Genomic DNA, 22,888 nt, shown 5'->3' on the forward strand with positions numbered 1-22,888 from the left:
GTCCTTGTTGTAACAGGTCCTCCCGTAGAGGAAGAGGCCAGGGATCTTCTATGAGCAACTCCTGAAGATCTGGATACCAGGCCCTCCTTGGCCAATCTGGAACAATGAGTATCGCCTGAACCCTTGTTCTTCTTACAATCTTTATCACCTTCGGAATGAGTGGAAGTGGAGGGAACACATAGACCGACGGAAACACCCACGGTGTCACTAGGGCGTCCACCGCTATTGCTTGAGGGTCCCTCGACCTGGAACAATATCTCTGAAGTTTCTTGTTGAGGCGGGACGCCATCATATCTATTTGAGGAATTCCCCAACGAATTGTCACTTCTGCAAAGACCTCTTGATGAAGACCCCACTCTCCTGGATGGAGATCGTGTCTGCTGAGGAAGTCTGCTTCCCAGTTGTCCACTCCTGGAATGAAGACTGCTGACAGAGCGCTTAAATGTCTCTCCGCCCAGCAAAGAACTTTCGTGGCCTCGGCCATCGCCGCTTTGCTCTTTGTTCCGCCCTGGCGGTTTATGTACGCCACTGCTGTTATGTTGTCTGACTGAATCAAGATGGGCAGACCGCGAAGATGTTCTGCTTGCAGAATGCCGTTGTAAATGGCCCTTAATTCCAGAATGTTTATGTGCAGACAAGCTTCCTATCTTGACCATTTTCCCTGAAAGTTTCTCCCCTGTGTGACTGCCCCCCAACCTCGGAGACTTGCATCTGTGGTCACCAGGATCCAATCCTGAATCCCGAATCTTCGACCCTCCAGAAGGTGAGAACTGTGCAGCCACCACAGAAGGGAGACTCTGGACCTGGAAGATAGGATTATTTTCCGGTACATTTCCAGGTGAGACCCGGACCACTTGTCCAACAGGTCCCACTGAAATACCCTGGCATGGAACCTGCCATACAGAATGGCCTTGTAGGCCGCCACCATCTTTCCCAGCAACCGAGTGCATTGAAGAATGGACAGTCTTGCCGGTTTCAGAATCCGTTTTACCATGTTATGTATTTCCAGAACCTTTTCCACTGGAAGAAAAACTCTCTGTAATTCTGTATCCAGAATCATACCCAGGAACGACAGCTCCGTCGTCGGAACCAACTGCGATTTTGGCAAGTTTAGGAGCCAACCATGTTGTTGCAGAATCGTCAGTGAGAGCGCAACATTTTTCAGCAATTGCTTCTTGGATCTTGCCTTTATGAGGAGATCGTCCAAGTACGGGATAATTGTGACTCCCTGCTTGCGCAGGAGAACCATCATTTCCGCCATAACCTTGGTGAAAATCCTCGGAGCCGTTGCAGACCAAACGGCAACGTCTGAAATTGGTAATGACAATCCTGAACACCAAACCGCAGGTATGCCTGATGTGGAGGATATATGGGAACGTGTAAGTAGGCATCCTTTATTTCGACCGACACCATAAAATCCCCCTCCTCCAGAGTGGAGATCACTGCTCGGAGAGATTCCATCTTGAATTTGAATTTTTTTAGAAAGAAATTGAGGGATTTTAGGTTCAGAATCGGTCTGACTGAGCCATCTGGCTTCCGGGACCACGAACAGACTTGAATAAAAACACTCCCCCTGTTGTGACGGGGGTACCGTGACAATGACTTGATTTTGACACAGCTTTAGTATTGCATTGCATACTACCTCCCTTTCTGGAAGAGAAGCTGGAAAGGCCGATTTGAAAAATCGGTGAGGGGGCACGTCTTGAAACACTAATTTGTACCCCTGGGTTACTACTTCTAATATCCAAGGATCCAGGTCTGAGTGGACCCAGACCTGACTGAAGAGTTGGAGACGTGCCCCCACCGGTGCGGACTCTCTCAGAGGAGCCCCAGCGTCATGCGGTGGATTTGGTAGAAGCCGGAGAGAACTTCTGCTCTTGGGAACTTGCCACAGCCTGTGACCTTTTTCCCTTTCCTCTTCCTCTCGCAGCAAGGAAGGAGGACCCTCGTCCTTTTTTGTATTTATTGGGCTGAAAGGACTGCATCTGATAGTGGGGCGTTTTCTTTTGTTGTGCAGGAACATAAGGTAAAAATTATGACTTACCCGCGGTAGCCGTAGATACCAGGGGGTTTATTTACTAAAATTCGTATTTTTCAGAATGAGCTTAAAGTTCAAACACGAATGACATCGAATGTGTAAAAGTGCAACTTTTTGAATGGATTACGACTCATTTACTAAGCTGTCGTATTTGAAATTTTCGTGTTTTCCGATGTCGATGTCATTCGTGTTTTTCAAAGGTAGAATGCGGCCGATTTTGTAGATTTGCGGCCGTGTTATGTGGTTTTTTTACCGACTGCGTAATTTTTCGGTTACGGCAGTGTTTATCCGTTCCCGGCCGCGTTTTTTTTCTAAGTTTCGTTTTTGTCACTCGTCCGTGATTGGTTTGTTTCGTGATGGAGGAGTGTCTGTGCTCATTACTATAAATCCGCCCCAAACCGGCCGCACCTCGTGGGTTTAGTTAGTGGAGAGGTGAGAGGAAGGTGTGTTAGGAGTTGGTGAGTTGTTTGGAGTTTTTGGCGGTTTGGAGGAGGTTCTTTGCGATTGTTGAGTGCTGTACTGTGTGTGTAAGTAGTCTTGTCATACTTGTTGTGTAGTTATTTAAAAGTCTGTCTAGTTTTTTGTCTTTGTTTTTTTTTACGTCTATTGTCATTGTGTGTGTGTGTGTGTGTGTGTGTGTGTGTGTGTTTGGTGTGTGGTGTGTAGTGGTGGAGTGTGTTAACTGTTTTTTTTTCTCAGTGTTATTTGTTGTTTGTCCTGATTATGTCCCAGTCAGAGGTGAGTGTGGTGGAGGAGGTGAGTGAGAGGGAGGAGGTGAGTGAGGTGGAGGAGGTGAGTGAGGTGGAGAAGGTGAGTGAGAGGGAGGAGGTTAGTGAGGCAGAGGAGGAGGGTGAGGTTGCTGCTGCGGCCTCCAGTGAGAGTGAGAGTGATGCTGATGGCGCTCCGCAGCCACGCACCACTACGAAGACAGGCAGAAATGTAAAATTTAGTCACGCAGAAAATGTGGCATTGGTGAATGAGTTAATGCGTCATCATCGGCACCTGTTTGGCCCTCAGGCCTCCAAGGTGACATCTCGCAGAAAGGCTGTGCTGTGGGGTCAAGTAGTTTCGGCAGTGAACTGCAAGGGTGTGGTGAGGCGGACTGAGGACACTTGCCGAAAGCGATTTTATGACATAAAGTGCAGGGTAAAGGCAAAGATGGCCAAGGAGGCAAAGTCAGCCCGACAAACTGGGGGTGGCCATCCTTTCATTGCCACATATGCTGAGTGGGAGGAGCCCGTGCGTCGCATTATTCCACACGAAGTTGTCCGTGCCACTCATGTCAGAGATTCTGATCGGCCCAGGCAGGATGGTGAGTATTGTTTTGTTTCTTCTTATCAGTGTAATTGTTTTAAAAATGTGTTTTAATGTGGGCAAAACTGTTTTTAGTGTTTGGCATATTTGTTGCATTGAGGATGTGTTGTTTTAATGTGTTTGTGTGCATAGGCGTGCGCAGCTAATTTTATTAGGGGGTGCACCGCCCAGGGACATGTCTACCACTTACATTCTCTCAATAAAGTAACATGGCTTAATCTAATTTCTCCCTAGTTATTAATTATACAAATAGATATAATACACCGCAGAGAAATAAAATTAAACATAATTGTGCAACCACCGGCCAGTACTGACTGTCTGCTACGGAATAACCCTGAGTCCTAGCTGCCGCTGCACCCTACCGCTGCTTACACTTACTCAACCTATCCCTGACCCACTGGCGGAACTAGAGAGTGGTGGGCCTAGGTGCATATACATTCCACCCCCCTTCCCCACCATCACCAACCCTTGCACCCCCCAGCACCTACACCCTGATTTTGAGTGAGCCATCCTGAAAAGTACGGGAGATTTACGGGGCCAAACGTTTGAGTTTTTACATAACACAGGTAACGTTTAAAATGTACACATGTGCCATAAGAGCCACATCTGCCTCTTTCTATGCCATCAGATCCCACCTCCTCTGCAGGATACCAGCATTTGTCACATATGTCCCCGTGCTCACCAGCTACTGACATTAGTGCCCCTTATTCACATCACAGTACGCCACACAGTATGAGCCGAAATTCACGTTACAGCACACAGTATGAGACAAAATTCACATTACGCCACAGTATGAGCCGAAATTCACATTACACCAAACAGTATGAGCCAAAATTCAGATTACGCCACATGGTATGAGCCGAAATTCATATTACGCCACACATTATGAGCCGAAATTCATATTACGCCACACAGTATGAGCCAAAATTCATATTACGCCACACAGTATGAGCCAAAAATCATATTACGCCACACAGTATGAGCCGAAATTCATATTACGCCACACAGTATGAGCCGAAATTCATATAACGCCACACAGTATGAGCCGAAATTCATATTACGCCACACAGTATGAGCCGAAATTCATATAACGCCACACAGTATGAGCCGAAATTCATATTACGCCACACAGTATGAGCCGAATTTCATATTACGCCACACAGTATGAGCCGAAATTCATATTACGCCACACAGTATGAGCCGAAATTCATATAACGCCACACAGTATGAGCCGAAATTCATATAACGCCACACAGTATGAGCCAAAATTCATATAACGCCACACAGTATGAGCCGAAATTCATATAACGCCACACAGTATGAGCCGAAATTCATATAACGCCACACAGTATGAGCCGAAATTCATATAACGCCACACAGTATGAGCCACAAATCATATTACGCCACACAGTATGAGCCGAAATTCATATTAAGCCACACAGCATGTGCCTTGGGTAACTTATGGCAAATTCACCACTGGTAGCATAAGTATGGCTGCAAGAAAAAAAAAATTATACTTCCAATAATGATGTCACATTCATATTATATTATTTATTATCTTTCCCCTTTTTTTTTTAATAGGATCTCTAATACTTGTATGTATGATGATAGGGAAGGATATTGATAAATTTGGCTACTGGTAATGGAACTCACAATATCAGAAACAGTGACTCACTGTCCATCTCGGTGACAGAGTCTCTGTTGAACTGCCCCAGCAGAATGTGTCCTCCAGTGACGGCTCTGAGTCCCCATGAGAGGAACGCTGGCTGTGGCTTGGCTGCACCCTAGGATTGAGACTGAGCGCGGGTAGGAGGAGAGCGCGACGGCCGGGAGGAGAGCATGGGCAGACGCACGCTGTGATATAATAACATCAGATGACTTCAGTTTCCCCCTGTGAGGCCGCCGGCACGTAAAGTACACTAAGCACTGTCATCACTTATTAGCGGGCGCCGGGCGCAGCGGTAGGGGGAGGCACAGCAATGGGCTGCAGGCTTGGCTATTCTATCACTGTGCTGTAGCAGGCAGCGTGCGAGGTGCCGGACATTAGGGGGTGCCTGTGCGCACCAGGCACCCCCCGTGCGCACGCCTATGTTTGTGTGTGAGGGATATGTATTATGACATATGAAATGTTTGTGTTTTTGTTTTTTTTTTGTGGTATTTTCACCATAATTTACGTTATGTAAAAGGAACGAATATGTGTGCCATATGGGGCTCAGACCATACTGTTTTTTTTGCAATTTGTATGTTCCCAGTTTGATTGTTTAATGTTTAAACCTATTAATATTGGCTTACGTTGTCTGGTACAAATTGTTGAAGTAGTGATGTGTGTAAAACGTTGTGTTCCTAGTTGTATCCATTACCTTTATCCATTTATGTTGAATGTGCTTAGCATGGTTTTTTGTTTTCAGTATCAGATGGTATATTTGCTGCAGCTGATTTTTGTCAATTCTACTGTATGTATAAGTTGTAAGCATATGTGGTATTTGAATATAGCATTTGTTATGTAGTGTTTTACTGCACATTCCTTGTTTGTGGCAAACATCTATGTTGTAGTAAGCATAGGTGTTTTTAGTAAAGTAAGCAGGTGTGGTCATGTTGTTGTATTTTTAGATGTATATTATATCTGTACTTGCTGACGACAATATATGGCGGACTATTTTTAATATCAATTTTCAAAACACAGGTATGGTTTTGATTTTCCTAATGGCTACATGGCTAATGTTGTTTATCATGTTGTAAATGTTTTGGCAAAAATACATACCATAATGCTAAATATTTTTCAGTGTCACAAAGAAGAGCAGCCCGTAGTAGCAGGACAAATGTTGCACAGGAGGATGCTGCTGCTACTACAGGTAAAGTATCCTTTATGGGGTTTTTTTGCCAAAATATATTTTTGAAAATACACTAATGTACTGCGTTTTTCCATAGTCCCATCCAGGCCACACCTTAGTCCGCAAATGCGCACAGGACAACCAACATCCAGCCGCAAACACGTGGCGTTGAAAAGACCACGCCCAGATCTCCCGAGGGCCACATCTGCATCTCCCCCTCACAGACGCATCTCTACTGTGTCCTCAAGGCCACCATCACAATTACTGGCACCTTCCCCAACACGGGAAGCAGAATCCCCTCATCTGGCTGGTGAGTCCATAAAATAACACATCTGAAAACTTACAAACACAGTGTACTTCTGATAATATGTCAACGAAACAATGCAGCGTCAGTATAATTTTTTTTTAGACTAAAACAAACATTAATGTAAAGGGCTGAACACCTCCTCACTAAAGCAACCAAACTACATGAGTGCACACTTGAGGTATACAGTAATATAATGCTTATTAAAGTGCACACCATAATTTGCTGGGCAAGCTTCAGCACATGAGTATCATTGCTTATTGGGTTTTAATCTTATTATTAATATTTTCCTAGATTTATATGGCGGCACAAGGGATCCGCAGCGCCCATAACACAGTACATAATTAAATCTGCAAACCTTGAAAAGCAGTTATACTACAGGACAAAATAGGACAGGTTTAGAAAAGCCGGTGTTAGGTGCCATCAAAGGGAGTATTGAGTATAAGATAGTGAAAATAATTAAAGAAAAGGAACATGAGGAAAGAAGTCCCTGCTCCTGCGACCTTACAAAAAATAAAAAAATGTTGGTCTACTATTCCATTCATGTTGTGTTTTCTGCCTCATCTTACTTCAACAGGGTTTGTACATGATTGTTTTTTTGTCTATTCCGGATTGTCTAATGTTTTTAAAACAATCAAAACCACGAACCTAAAACAAAATAGGGTCTTTCGTTAAGAAAAATATTTGTTGTGGCTTTTGTTACAAACATATGTGTGTTATTTTTTGACAAACAGAATAATAAATGCAATGCAATATGATAGAAGTATAAAATACATGTTGCATATTACTACAATGTTGTATTATTATACCACACACAGATGATGACAGCATGCCCACGGACCAGCAGACACTGCAAACTGATGCCACGTTTGTTCTGGATCTCCGCCCATTACAGACAACGCAACCTAGCACGGTACCTGTGGCCCCGCCTCCACAACAAACAAGTCCGCAACCAATAATTAGCCCAAGTACACCACTGGCTCAAACTGAAGAGCAGACATTTTGGGCCAACTGGGCAAACCACCAGAGGCTCAATTCAGACTGTCTCCAAAGACAAAACCAGCTGCTGGCAAGTCTGCCACATTACATGCCACGCATAAGTCGAAATCTCAGCAGAGAACATTTGGAAACCAGTCGTGTGGCGACTTGTCTGGAGCAAATGCGGGCAGAAAACAGCACCATGATGACCACTTTACAGAGAATTCTGGATGAACAAATGAGGCAACACCAAAACTACCTGCATCTCCTTGAAAGGAACAATAGCCTTACAGAAAGTCTGGGTAGAATTATAGAGAATAACACGGCCTCCAATAACCAATTAAATGCTACACTCACTAACTTAAGCCACAACATAAGTGCTTTACACTCCCAACAAGCGAGCACTAGCTCAGGAACTACAACTCCAATAAATACCCCAGTGACCTCCCCAATAAGGAGGTCAAGCAGATCAAGACCTCATGTCCCTGGCCCCAACTCTGAAGCCTCCAAGGCTACACGAAAAAAATAAAGCCAGCCTCTGCAGATGGCAGATGCATAAGTGGGGTTAACACTGTCTGTTGACGTTTGCAATGTACACACTTTCACACTTTAATAAACATATTTGTGGTTTAAACATAAAAATGTTGTGGATAATCGCTATTTCTACCATTTCTGAGGGTGAGATGTTAATTTTGTACTTATTGACCTTTTAAAGTATCACAATTATATGTGTAATTTTTGGTGAGGGTGCAACACATGTAAACACGCTTTTCAAAAGCAGGTCTATTTTTTTTGCGTATTTTTTTACGATTCTATCTTGAACACGAACGTAATGGACCTTTCACGGTGAAAAATACAAATACGAATTCTTGATAAATTACCGAATAACAGGCATATTTGACCGATGGTGTATTCATTCGTATTTTTTCCCGTTGACTTCTAAAAAAATACGAATGCCCTCATCACTGCCGAGATTTCTGTTTAGTAAATGACCGAGATGACACTTTGAAGAAAAAACACCATCTCGGTCAAAATCGGGAGCTTAGTAAATTTCCCCCCAGGTCAGTGAGTCCGTCACCAAACAAGACACTACCGTTAAACGGTAGATACTCCATAGTCTTCTTAGAGTCAGCATCAGCATTCCATTGATGAATCCACAATGCCCTCCTAGCCAAGACTGCCATGGCATTGGCCCTTGATCCCAAAAGGCCAATATCCCTCGCAGCTTCCTTTAAATATGCTGCAGCATCCCTGATATGACCCAGAGTCAAAAGCACACTATCTATCTCAGATGACAAGTTATCTGCACACTTTTCAATAGCGCTACTCACCCATGCCGAAGCAACGGCAGGCCTGAGTAGCGAACCTGTAGTGACATAAATGGATTTTAATGTATTTTCCTGCTTACGATCCGCAGGATCCTTTAGGGCTGCCGTGTCAGGAGACGGAAGCGCCACATTTTTGGACAGACGCGATAGAGCTTTGTCCACCGTGGGGGTTGACTCCCACTTTTCCCTGTCCCCAGAGGGGAACGGATATGCCACTGGAATTCTTTTGAGAACCTGTACCTTCTTGTCAGGATTTTCCCAAGCCTTTTCAAAAAGAGCGTTCACTTCATGAGAGGGAGGAAACGTTACCTCAGGTTTCTTTCCTTTAAACATACAGACCCTAGTATCAGGAACAGCAGGGTCCTCTGTGATATGCAAAACTTCTTTTATTGCCACAATCATGTACTGAATGCTCTTAGCCAGTTTAGGATTTAATCTGGCATCACTATAGTCGACACTGGAATCAGAGTCCGTGTCGGTATCTGTATCTGCTATCTGGGTAAATACACATTTCTGTGAGCCCGAAGGGGATCTGAGTTTGTGACAATGCATCCTCCATGGATTTCCTCCATGTCTGGTTTTTAGACTCACATTTATCTAATCTCTTAGTCAACCGAGCCACATTTGCATTCAAAACACTCAACGTGTTTACCCAATCAGCCGTCGGCGGTGCCGACACGGTCACTCCCACAGTCTTTTCTGTCCCCACTCCAGCCTCCTCCTGGGAAGAGCACTCAGCCTCAGACATGTCGACACATGTGTACCGACACCCACAACCACACTGGGGCTATAGGAGACAGACCCACAGCAAAGCCTGTTAGAGAAACACAGAGGGAGTTTTGCCAGCTCACAACCCAGCGCCTGACCTGGTTCTGAAGCGAGTAATATACTGGCCAGACCTGCTAGCGCTTTTAATTTCAAGCAAATAGCACCAAATCTCTTGTGCCCCCGCCCCGTTTTGCACCCTGTTAGTTGCACAGTAGTGTGGGAGGACAGGCTCAGCGTCTCTGCAGCTTCTGTGCAGAGAAAATGGCGCTGGTCAGAGCTGTGAGGGCTAAGCCACGCCCCCTCAATGACGCGCTTCAGTCCCGCTTAATTTTACATCTTTATACTGGCGGGGGTCTGTATTTAGTGCCCAGGCACTGTATACACTCTTGCCAGTCGGTAATTTGAGGATATATGCTGCCCAGGGCGCCCCCCCTGCGCCCTGCACCCTGGAGTGCCATCATGTATGTGGGAGCATGGCGTGCAGTGTGGCCGCTGCGCGGTACCTCAAACGCCGTCTTCTGCCGTCACTGAAGTCTTCTGATCTTCTTCTACTCACCCGCCTTCTGACTTCTGGCTCTGCAAGGGGGGGTGACGGCTCGGCTCCGGGAACGAGCAGCTAGGCGCACCAAGTGATCAGACCCTCTGGAGCTAATGGTGTCCAGTAGCCTAAGAAGCAGAGCCCAGAAACTCACAGAAATGGGTCTGCTTCTCTCCCCTCAGTCCCACGATGCAGGGAGCCTGTTGCCAGGAGGTCTCCCCTGAAACTAATAAACCTAACAAAAGTCTTTTTTTCTGAGAAACTCTGGAGAGCTCCTCAGTGTGCATCCAGTCTCACTGGGCACATAATCTAACTTGAGTCTGGAAGAGGGGCTTAGAGGGAGGACCCAGTTCACACCCCTTTTAAAGTCTTAAAGTGCCCATGTCTCCTGCGGATCCCGTCTATACCCCATGGTTCTTGAAGCATCCCCAGCATCCTCTAGGACGTATGAGAAAAGTAATTAAAATGAATAACCTTCTGTTACACACAAGACATTATTATATTATCATCCTCCTCATCATTTTTATTAGTAAACTCCAGCCTTGTAACAAGTGCTGCCCTTGCTACATATATAGAATAGTCACATGCAGATAGAGCCTTGTCAGTTCAATGTTACATTTTAGTTCCACCATTGTACTGCAAGATTTAACCTCTCCCTATTGTTCATTAGTAACAAGCATTGTAGCTAATCTTACAAGGATCCAAGTTTGACCGCAAGAAACACAGCTGAGATGAACACAACACACCACATATTCTAAGTAACTCCCGTCCTTGGGTGCAAAACACGTACTAATCATAATATGATGGAGAGATTCCACTGAAACATTGTTAGAACTAAACTGTGTTGTACCCGATTGTGACAATTCTATTTAGACAGTAAGTGCAAAGCTGAGCAAGACTGCCTTTCCACTACCTCAGCCAACAACAGAGACACCAGAATAATAAAAGTAAAGTCTCTTTTACATTGATTTTATTGAAAACCATTGTGCATATGATATATTTATTAGAGATGAGCGGGTTCGGTTCCTCGAGATCCGAACACCCCCGAACTTTACCTATTTTACATGGTTCCGAGGCAGCCTCGGATCTTCCCGCCTTGCTCGGTTAACACGAACGCGCCCGAACGTCATCATCCCGCTGTCGTATTCTCGCGAGATTCGTATTGCATATAAAGAGCCGCGCGTCGCCGCCATTTTCACTCGTGCATTGGAGATGATAGCGAGAGGACGTGGCTGCGTTCTCTCAGTTTCTGTGTTCAGTGTGCTGCAAATATCTGTGCTTAGTGTGCTGCAAATATCTACGTTCTCTACCTGAAAACGCTCCATATCTGTGCTGCATTGTAGTTGTGCACAGTATATAGTAGGAGGACAGTGCAGAATTTTGCTGACCACCAGTATATATATAGCAGTACGGTACAGTAGTCCATTGCTCTACCTCTGTGTCGTCAAGTATACTATCCATATCTGTGCTGCATTGTAGTTGTACACAGTATATAGTAGGACAGTGCAGAATTTTGCTGACCACCAGTATATATATAGCAGTACGGTACAGTAGTCCATTGCTCTACCTCTGTGTCGTTAAGTATACTATCCATATCTGTGCTGCATTGTAGTTGTGCGCAGTATATAGTAGGAGGACAGTGCAGAATTTTGCTGACCACCAGTATATATATAGCAGTACGGTACAGTAGTCCATTGCTCTACCTCTGTGTCGTCAAGTATACTATCCATATCTGTGCTGCATTGTAGTTGTGCGCAGTATATAGTAGGACAGTGCAGAATTTTGCTGACCACCAGTATATATAAAGCAGTACGGTACAGTAGTCCATTGCTCTACCTCTGTGTCATCAAGTATACTATCCATATCTGTGCTGCATTGTAGTTGTGCGCAGTATATAGTAGGAGGACAGTGCAGAATTTTGCTGACCACCAGTATATATATATATAGCAGTATGGTACAGTAGTCCATTTCTCTACCTCTGTGTCGTCAAGTATACTATCCATATCTGTGCTGCATTGTAGTTGTGCGCAGTATATAGTAGGAGGACAGTGCAGAATTTTGCGGACCACCAGTATATATATATATATAGCAGTATGGTACAGTAGTCCATTGCTCTACCTCTGTGTCGTCAAGTATACTATCCATATCTGTGCTGCATTGTAGTTGTGCGCAGTATATAGTAGGAGGACAGTGCAGAATTTTGCTGACCACCAGTATATATATAGCAGTACGGTACAGTAGTCCATTGCTCTACCTCTGTGTCGTCAAGTATACTATCCATATCTGTGCTGCATTGTAGTTGTGCGCAGTATATAGTAGGAGGACAGTGCAGAATTTTGCTGACCACCAGTATATATATATATATATATATATATATATATATATAGCAGTATGGTACAGTAGTCCATTTCTCTACCTCTGTGTTGTGTCGTCAAGTATACTATCCATATCTGTGCTGCATTGTAGTTGTGCGCAGTATATAGTAGGACAGTGCAGAATTTTGCTGACCACCAGTATATATACACAGCAGTACGGTACAGTAGTCCATTGCACTACCTCTGTGTCATCAAGTATACTATCCATATCTGTGCTGCATTGTAGTTGTGCGCAGTATATAGTAGGAGGACAGTGCAGAATTTTGCTGACCACCAGTATATATATATATATATATATATATATATATATATATAGCAGTATGGTACAATAGTTCATTTCTCTACCTCTGTGTCGTCAAGTATACTATCCATTTCTGTGCTGCATTCTAGTTGTGCGCAGTATATAGTAGGAGGACAGTGCAGAATTTTGCTGACCACCAGTATATATATATATATATATATATATATATATAGCAGTATGGTACAGTAGTCCATTGCTCTACCTCTGTGTCGTCAAGTATACTATCCATATCTGTGCTGCATTGTAGTTGTGCGCAGTATATAGTAGGAGGACAGTGCAGAATTTTGCTGACCACCAGTATATATATAGCAGTACGGTACAGTAGTCCATTGCTCTACCTCTGTGTCGTCAAGTATACTATCCATATCTGTGCTGCATTGTAGTTGTGCGCAGTATATAGTAGGAGGACAGTGCAGAATTTTGCTGACCACCAGTATATATATATAGCAGTACGGTACAGTAGTCCATTGCTCTACCTATGTGTCGTCAAGTATACTATCCATATCTGTGCTGCATTGTAGTTATGCGTAGTATATAGTAGGAGGACAGTGCAGAATTTTGCTGACCACCAGTATATATATATATATATATATATATAGCAGTATGGTACAGTAGTCCATTGCACTACCTCTGTGTCATCAAGTATACTATCCATATCTGTGCTGCATTGTAGTTGTGCGCAGTATATAGTAGGAGGACAGTGCAGAATTTTGCTGACCACCAGTATATATATAGCAGTACGGTACAGTAGTCCATTGCTCTACCTCTGTGTCGTCAAGTATACTATCCATATCTGTGCTGCATTGTAGTTGTGCGCAGTATATAGTAGGAGGATAGTGCAGAATTTTGCTGACCACCAGTATATATATATATATATATAGCAGTACGGTACAGTAGTCCATTGCTCTACCTCTGTGTCGTCAAGTATACTATCCATATATTTGCTGCATTGTAGTTGTGCGCAGTATATAGTAGGACAGTGCAGAATTTTGCTGACCACCAGTATATATATAGCAGTACGGTACAGTAGTCCATTGCTCTACCTCTGTGTCGTCAAGTATACTATCCATATCTGTGCTGCATTGTAGTTGTGCGCAGTATATAGTAGAAGGACAGTGCAGAATTTTGCTGACCACCAGTATATATATAGCAGTACGGTACAGTAGTCCATTGCTCTACCTCTGTGTCGTCAAGTATACTATCCATATCTGTGCTGCATTGTAGTTGTGCGCAGTATATAGTAGGACAGTGCAGAATTTTGCTGACCACCAGTATATATACAGCAGTACGGTACAGTAGTCCATTGCACTACCTCTGTGTCATCAAGTATACTATCCATATCTGTGCTGCATTGTAGTTGTGCGCAGTATATAGTAGGAGGACAGTGCAGAATTTTGCTGACCACCAGTATATATATATATATATATATATATATAGCAGTATGGTACAATAGTTCATTTCTCTACCTCTGTGTCGTCAAGTATACTATCCATTTCTGTGCTGCATTCTAGTTGTGCGCAGTATATAGTAGGAGGACAGTGCAGAATTTTTCTGACCACCAGTATATATATATATATATATATATATAGCAGTATGGTACAGTAGTCCATTGCTCTACCTCTGTGTCGTCAAGTATACTATCCATATCTGTGCTGCATTGTAGTTGTGCGCAGTATATAGTAGGAGGACAGTGCAGAATTTTGCTGACCACCAGTATATATATAGCAGTACGGTACAGTAGTCCATTGCTCTACCTCTGTGTCGTCAAGTATATATATATATATATATAGCAGTACGGTACAGTAGTCCATTGCTATTGATATATTACTGGCATATAATTCCACACATTAAAAGATGGAGAACAAAAATGTGGAGGGTAAAATAGGGAAAGATCAAGATCCACTTCCACTAGTCATGGCCGAGACGATGAAATGCCATCAACGTCGTCTGCCAAGGCCAATGCCCAATGTCATAGTAGAGAGCATGTAAAATCAAAAAAACAAAAGTTCAGTAAATGACCCAAAAATCTAAATTAAAAGCGTCTGATGAGAAGCGTAAACTTGCCAATATGCCATTTACGACACGGAGTGGCAAGGAACGGCTGAGGCCCTGGCCTATGTTCATGGCTAGTGGTTCAGCTTCACATGAGGATGGAAGCACTCATCCTCCCGCTAGAAAAATCAAAAGACTTAAGCTGGCAAAAGCACAGCAAAGCACTGTACGTTCTTCTAAATCACAAATCCCCAAGGAGAGTCCAATTGTGTCGGTTGCGATGCCTGACCTTCCCAACACTGGACGGGAAGAGATGGCGCCTTCCACCATTTGCACGCCCCCTGCAAATGCTGGAAGGAACACCAGCAGTCCAGTTCCTCATAGTCAAATTGAAGATGTCACTGTTGAAGTACATCAGGATGAGGATATGGGTGTTGCTGGCGTTGAGGAGGAAATTGACAAGGAGGATTCTGATGGTGAGGTGGTTTAAGTCAGGCACCCGGGGAGACACCTGTTGTCCGTGGGACGAATATGGCCATTGACATGCCTGGTCAAATTACAAAAAATATCACCTCTTCGGTGTGGAATTATTTTAACAGAAATTCGGACAACAGGTGTCAAGCCGTGTGTTGCCTTTGGCAAGCTGTAATAAGTAGGGGTAAGGACGTTAACCACCTAGGAACATCCTCCCTTATACGTCACCTGGAGCACATTCATCAGAAGTCATTGACAAGTTCAAAAACTTTGGGTGACAGCGGAAGCAGTCCACTGACAACTAAATCCCTTCCTCTTGTAAACAAGCTCCTGCAAACCACACCACCAACTCCCTCAGTGTCAATTTCCTCATTAGACATGAAAAACAATAGTCCTGCAGGCCATCTCACTGGCAAGGTTGACGAGTCCTCTCCTGACTGGGATTCCTCCGATGCATCCTTGAGTGTAACGCCTACTGCTGCTGGCGCTGCTGTTGTTGCTGCTGGGAGTTGATCGTCATTCCAGAGGGGAAGTCGGAAGACCACTTGTACTACTTCCAGTAAGCAATTGACTGTCCAACAGTCCTTTGCGAGGAAGATGAAATATCACAGCAGTCATCCTGCTGCAAAGCGGATAACTCGGGTCTTGGCAGCTGCGGTGGTGTTAAACGTGTGTCCGGTATCCACCGTTAATTCACAGGGAATTAGAGAATTGTTTGAGGTACTGTGTCCCCGGTACCAAATACCATCTAGGTTCCATTTCTCTACACAGACGTCAGAAAAAGACTCACCAGTGTCCTAAAAAATGCAGTTGTACCCAATGTCCACTTAACCACGGACATGTGGACAAGTGGAGCAGGGCAGACTCAGGACTATATGACTGTGACAGCCCACTGGGTAGATGTATTGCCTCCCGCAGCAAGAACAGCAGCGGCGGCACCAGTAGCAGCATCTCGCAAACGCCAACTCGTTCCTAGGCAGGCTACGCTTTGTATCACCGCTTTTCATAAGAGGCACACAGCTGACAACCTCTTACGGAAACTGAGGAACATCATCGCAGAATGGCTTACCCCCAATTGGACTCTCCTGGGGATTTGTGACATCGGACAACGCCACCAATATTGTGCGTGCATTACATGTGGGCAAATTCCAGCACGTCCCATGTTTTGCACATACATTGAATTTGGTGGTGCAGATTTTTTTTTAAAAACGACAGGGGCGTGCAAGAGATGCTGTCGGTGGCCCGAAGAATTGCGGGCCACTTTCGGCATTCAGCCACCGCGTGCCCAAGACTGGAGCACCAGCAAACACTCCTGAACCTGCCCCGCCATCATCTGAAGCAAGAGGTGGTAACGAGGTGGAATTCAACCCTCTATATGCTTCAGAGGATGGAGGAGCAGCAAAAGGCCATTCAAGCCTATACAGCTACCTACGATATAGGCAAAGGAGGGGGAATGCACCTGACTCAAGCGCAGTGGAGAATGATTTCAACGTTGTGCAAGGTTCTGCAACCCTTTGAACTTGCCACACGTGAAGTCAGTTCAGACACTGCCAGCCTGAGTCAGGTCATTCCCCTCATCAGGCTTTTGCAGAAGAGGCTGGAGAGATTGAAGGAGTAGCTAAAACGGAGCGATTCCGCTAGGCATGTGGGACTTGTGGATGGAGCCCTTAATTCGCTTAACCAGGATTCACGGGTGGTCAATCTGTTGAAATCAGAGCACTACATTTTGGCCACCGTGCTCGATCCTAGATTTAAAACCTACGTTGTATCTCTCTTTCCGGCAGACACAAGTCTGCAGAGGTGCAAAGACCTGCTGGTGAGACACTTGTCAAGTCAAGCGGAACGTGACCCGTCAACAGCTCCTCCTTCACATTCTCCCGCAACTGGGGATGCGAGGAAAAGGCTCAGAATTCCGAGCCCACCCTCTGGTGGTGATGCAGGGCAGTCTGGAGCGAGTGCTGACATCTGGTCCGGACTGAAGCACCTGCCAACGATTACTGACATGTCGTCTACTGTCACTGCATATGATTCTGTCACCATTGAAAAAATGGTGGGGGATTATATGAGTGACCGCATCCAAGTAGGCACGTCAGACAGTCCGTACGTATACTGGCAGGAAAGAGGCAATTTGGAGGCCCTTGCACAAACTGGCTTTATTTTACCTAAGTTGCCCCCCCTCCAGTGTGTACTCCGAAAGAGTGTTTAGTGCAGCCGGTCACCTTGTCAGCAATCGGCGTACGAGGTTACTTCCAGAAAATGTGGAGAAGATGATGTTCATCAAAATGAATTATAATCAGTTCCTCCGTGGAGACATTCACCAGCAATTGCCTCCAGAAAGTACACAGGGACCTGAGATAGTGGATTCCAGTGGGGACGAATTAATAATCTGTGAGGAGGGGGATGTACACAGTGAAAGGGGTGAGGAATCGGACGATGAGGAGGAGGTGGACATCTTGCCTCTGTAGAGCCAGTTTGTGCAAGGAGAGATTGATTGCTTCTTTTTTGGTGGGGGCCCAACCAACCAGTCATGTCAGTCACAGTCGTGTGGCAGACCCTGTCGCTGAAATGATGGGTTTGTTAAAGTGTGCATGTCCTGTTTATACAACATAAGGGTGGGTGGGAGGGCCCAAGGACAATTCCATCTTGCACTTCTTTTTTCTTTAATTTATCTTTGCATCATGTGATGTTTGAAGACAATTTTTTTAAGTGCCATCCTGTCTGACACTGCAGTGCCACTTCTAGATGGGCCAGGTGTTTGTGGCGGCCACTTGGGTCGCTTAGCTTAGTCATCCAGCAACCTCGGTGCAAATTTTAGGACTAAAAATAATATTGTGAGGTGTGAGGTGTTCAGAATAGACTGGAAATGAGTGGAAATTATGGTTATTGAGGTTAATAATACTATGGGATCAAAATGACCCCCAAATTCTATGATTTAAGCTGTTTTTGAAAAAAAACACCCGAATCCAAAACACACCCGAATCCGACAAAAAATTTTCAGGGGGATTTTGCCAAAACGCGTCTGAATCCAAAACACGGCCGCGGAACCGAATCCAAAACCAAAACACAAAACCCGAAAAATGTCCGGTGCACATCGCTAATATTTATAGAAGAAATAGGATTTTGATAACCTGCCGGTAAATACTTTTCTCCTAGTCCCTAGAGGATGCTGGGGATGACATCAAGACCATGGGGTATAGACGGGATCCGCAGGAGACATGGGCACTCTAAAAACTTTTCATTGGGTGCGAACTGGCTCCTCCCTCTATGCCCCTCCTCCAGACTTCAGTTGTAGGAACTGTCCCCAGGGAGACTGACATTTCGAGGAAAGGAATTACTTAACTAGTGGTGAGATATTTACCAACTCACACCCTCAACCATGCAGCACATATGGCATTCAACATAACACACGCCAACAGGCATGAACCAAATGCAGCAACATGCTGAAACTAAGATAACACAACTTGTTTAACTGTAGTAACTAAACTGCAGATAATAAACGCACTGGGACGGGTGCCCAGCAACCTCTACGGACTAGGAGAAAAGGATTTACCTGTAGGTTATCAAAATCCTATTTTCTCATACGTCCTAGAGGATGCTGGGGACGACATCAAGACCATGGGGTCTATACCAAAGCTCCAGTACGGGCGGGAGAGTGCGGATGACCCTGCAGCACCGATTGACCAAACTTGAGGTCCTCATCGGCCAAGGTGTCAAACGTGTAGAACTTAGCAAACGTGTTTGACCCTGACTAAGTAGCTGCTCGGCACAGTTGTAATGCCGAGACCCCCCGGGCAGCCGCCCAGGATGAGCCCACCTTCCTAGTGGAGTGGGCCTTCACCGACGTCGGTAACGGCAATCCAGCCATAGTATGAGCTTGCTGAATCGTATTCCTAATCCAACGTGCAATAGTCTGCTTGGAAGCAGGACAGCCAATCTTGTTGTGAGCATACAGGACAAACAGAGCCTCTGTTTTCCGTATACGAGCTGTTCTAGCAACATAGTTTTTCAAAGCTCTAACCACATCTAGAGATTTTGAATCAATGAATGTCTCAGTAACTACTGGCACTTCAATAGGTTGGTTTATGTGGAAAGATGAAACCACCTTCGGAAGAAAATGTTGACGAGTCCTCAACTCTGCCCTATCTTCATGGAAGATCAGGTAAGGGCTCTTGTGAGACAAGGCCCCCAATTCAGACACTCACCGCACGGATGCCAGTGCCAAAAGCATCACCACTTTCCAAGTGAGAAACGTCAACTCTATCTTTTGTAGAGGCTCAAACCAATCCAATTGAAGGAACTGCAATACCACGTTAAGGTCCCATGGTGCCACTGGAGGCACGAATGGAGGCTGGATGTGCAGAACCCCTTTCACGAAGGTCTGAACCTCTGGAAGCGAGGCCAATTGATTTTGGAAGAACACTGACAAGGCCGAAATCTGGACCTTGATTGACCCCAATCGGAGGCCCGCCTCCACACCATCCTGCAAAAAATGGAGAAAACGTCCTAAGTGAAACTCTTCTGTAAGAGCTTTCTTGGATTTACACCAAGACACATATATTCTCCAAATACGGTGGTAATGTTTCGACATTACTCCCTTTCTGGTCTGAATAAGGGTGGGGATGACTTCCTTGGGAATACCCTTCCTGGCTAGGATACAGCGCTCAACAGCCATGCCGTCAAACGTAGCCGCGGTAAGTCTTGGTACACGCAAGGCCCCTGCTGCAGCAGGTCCTCTCGAGGAGGAAGAGGCTGAGGATCTTCTATGAGCAACTGCTGAAGATCTGGGTACCAAGATCTCCTTGGCCAGTCTGGGGCAATGAAGATTGCTCGAACCCTTGTTTTTCTTATGATCCTGAGTACTTTTGGGATCAGCGGAAGTGGAGGGAAGACATACACTGACGGAAAAACCCACTGGGTCACCAGTGCATGCAGTGCACCTGCTTGAGGGTCTCTCGACCTGGAATAGTATCTCTGAAGCTTCTTGTTGAGACGAGACGCCATCATGTCTATTTGAGGAACTCCCCAAAGACTTGTCACCTCTGCGAAGACTTCTTGGCGGAGGCCCCACTCTCCTGGATGGAGATCGTGTCTGCTGAGGAAGTCTGCTTCCCAGTTGTCTACTCCCGAAATGAATATTGCCGACAGAGCTTGTAGATGTTTTTCTGCCCAGCGGAGGATTTTTGTTGCCTCTGCCATTGCCGCTCTGCTTTTCGTTCCGCCCTGCCTGTTTATGTATGCGACTGCTGTTACATTGTCCGCCTGGATCTGCACCGGACGGTCTTGAAGAAGATGTACCGCTTGTTGAAGGCCGTTGTAAATGGCTCTTAGAACGTTTATGTGAAGGCAGGCTTCCTGATGTGACCAACGTCCCTGGAAGTTTTCTCCCAGAGAGACTGCTCCCCAGCCTCGGAGACTTGCATCCGTGGTTACCAGGACCCAGTCCTGAATCCCGAACCTGCGTCCCTCTAGCAGGTGAGAGCTGTGCAACCACCACAGGAGCGAAATCCTGGTTCTTGGCGACAGGATTATTTTTCTGTGCATGTGTTGGTGTGACCACGACCACTTGTCCAACAGGTCCCACTGGAATACTCTGGCATGGAACCTGCCAAACTGTATGGCCTCGTAGGCCGCCACCATCTTCCCCAACAACTGAATGCACTGATGGATCGACACACTTGATGGTTTCAATATCTCTTTTACCATGTTCTGGATTTCCAGAGCCTTTTCCAGCGGAAGAAATACTCTCTGAACTTCTGTGTCCAGAATCATCCCGAGGAAGGACAACCTTGTCGTCGGTTCCAACTGTGACTTTGGGTAATTTATGATCCACCCGTGTTGTTGGAGTATTGACAGAGAGAGTGATATGTTTTGTAACAACTGCTCCCTGGATCTCGCCTTTATCAGAAGATCGTCCAGATAAGGAATTATATTGACTCCTTTCTGACGAAGGAGGACCATCATCTCCGCCATCACCTTGGTGAATACCTTCTGCGCCGTGGAGAGACCGAAAGGCAACGTCTGGAATTGGTAATGGCAATCCTGGACCGCGGCTCTCAGATAAGCCTGGTGAGGAGGATAAATGGGAATATGCAGGTAAGCATCCTTTATGTCCACCGACACCAAGTAGTCCCCCTCCTCCAGATTGGCAATCACTGTCCGAAGTGATTCCATCTTGAACTTGAACCTTTTTAGGTAACAATTCAGATCTTTTAGATTTAGGATCGATCTGACCGAGCCGTCCGGATTCGGTACAACAAAGAGGCTGGAATAAAAACCCCTCCCTTGTTGAGACGACGGTACCAGGACTATGACCTGGTCTTGACATAATTTTTGGATTTCCGCTGTTACTGCTTCTCTTTCTGGCAGAGAAACTGGCAAGGTCGATTTGAAAACTCGGCATGGAGGCACGTCTTAAAACTCCAGTTTGTATCCCTGGGATACTATTTGCAACACTCAGGGATCCAGGCCAGACAGAATCCAACCTTGGCTGAAGAGTTTGAGACGTGCCCCCACCCGAGCGGCCTCCCGCAAGGGAGCTCCAGTGTCATGCTGGGGATTTGGCAGAAGTAGGGGTAGAGTTCTGCTCTTGGGAACCTGGAGCCGCTGTGGGCTTCTTTCCCCTTCCCCTACCTGCAAAGAAGGGGGAACCTCTCGCTTTTTTGTATTTATTGGGCCGAAAGGACTGCATTTGAGGGTGATAGGTCTTTTTTGCCGGTGCTGGCCCAGAGGGCAGAAATGTCGACTTACCTGCGGTAGCCGCCGAGACTAACGCATCCAGGCCATCGCCAAATAAGGCCTCACCTTTATATGGGAGAGCCTCCATGTTTCTTTTGGAATCTGCAACCGCGTTCCACTGGTGAATCCATAACACCCGCCTAGCCGATACTGCCATGGTAGCGGCCTGTGAACTCAAGAGTCCAATATCCTTCAATGCTTCCAGCATGTAGGCGGCAGCGTCCTTGATATTCTCTAATTTAAGAAGTATCTCATCTTTATCAATCGTCTCAATTTCTGATGACACGCTTTCTGACCATTATTCAATAGCGCGACTCACCCATGCGCAGGCAATAGTGGGCCTAATCAGTATACCATTGGTAACATAAATGGATTTCAATGTCGTCTCCATTTTGCGGTCTGCCGGCTCCTTAAGAGAAGCCGTGCCAGGAGCAGGGAGAATTACTTTCTTTGTCAACCTGGAAAGTGCACTGTCTAACACTGGGGGTGACTCCCACTTTTTCCTGTCCTCAACCGGGAAAGGGTAAGCTATGTGAATCCTTTTGGGAATACGAAATCTTTTATCAGGATTCACCCACATCCCTTCAAACAGAGCATTTAGTTTGTGTGAAGGGGGGAACGTGACTTTGGACTTCTTTTCTTTACATAAATAAGCCTTCTCCTGAGGTACAGGAGTGGTTTCTGTAACCTCCAACACGTCCCTTATAGCCACAATCATATATTGTATATTTTTTGCCAATTTATGATCTATCTCTCTGGATTCACTATCGTCGACAATCCGTGTTGGTATCAGTGTTTGCAACATTTGCAAATGGTCTCTTATGTGACCCAGAGGGGCCGCCCGCATAAGGAATAACAGCATCCTGAAAAATCACATCTTCCACAGATTTTCTCCAGCATGCAGCCTTAGAT

At 45.4% G+C, this 22,888-nt stretch overlaps 2 protein-coding genes across 4 annotated transcripts in view; one reads left to right on the forward strand and one right to left on the reverse strand.

The window, feature by feature from the left end:
- Positions 1-22,888, reverse strand: part of CCDC169 (coiled-coil domain containing 169) — a 356,256-nt gene that overhangs the window by 167,541 nt on the left and 165,827 nt on the right. The window lies entirely within an intron of this gene.
- On the forward strand, positions 6,139-8,077 carry LOC135050584 (uncharacterized). Its single transcript, XM_063957038.1, has 3 exons — positions 6,139-6,204; positions 6,281-6,493; positions 7,306-8,077. Exons 2-3 carry the CDS (start codon positions 6,310-6,312, stop codon positions 7,992-7,994), a joined length of 873 nt encoding a protein of 290 aa, XP_063813108.1. The 5' UTR covers positions 6,139-6,204; positions 6,281-6,309; the 3' UTR covers positions 7,995-8,077.

Source organism: Pseudophryne corroboree, chromosome 2, assembly GCF_028390025.1.
Source record: "Pseudophryne corroboree isolate aPseCor3 chromosome 2, aPseCor3.hap2, whole genome shotgun sequence".
NCBI lineage: Eukaryota > Metazoa > Chordata > Amphibia > Anura > Myobatrachidae > Pseudophryne > Pseudophryne corroboree.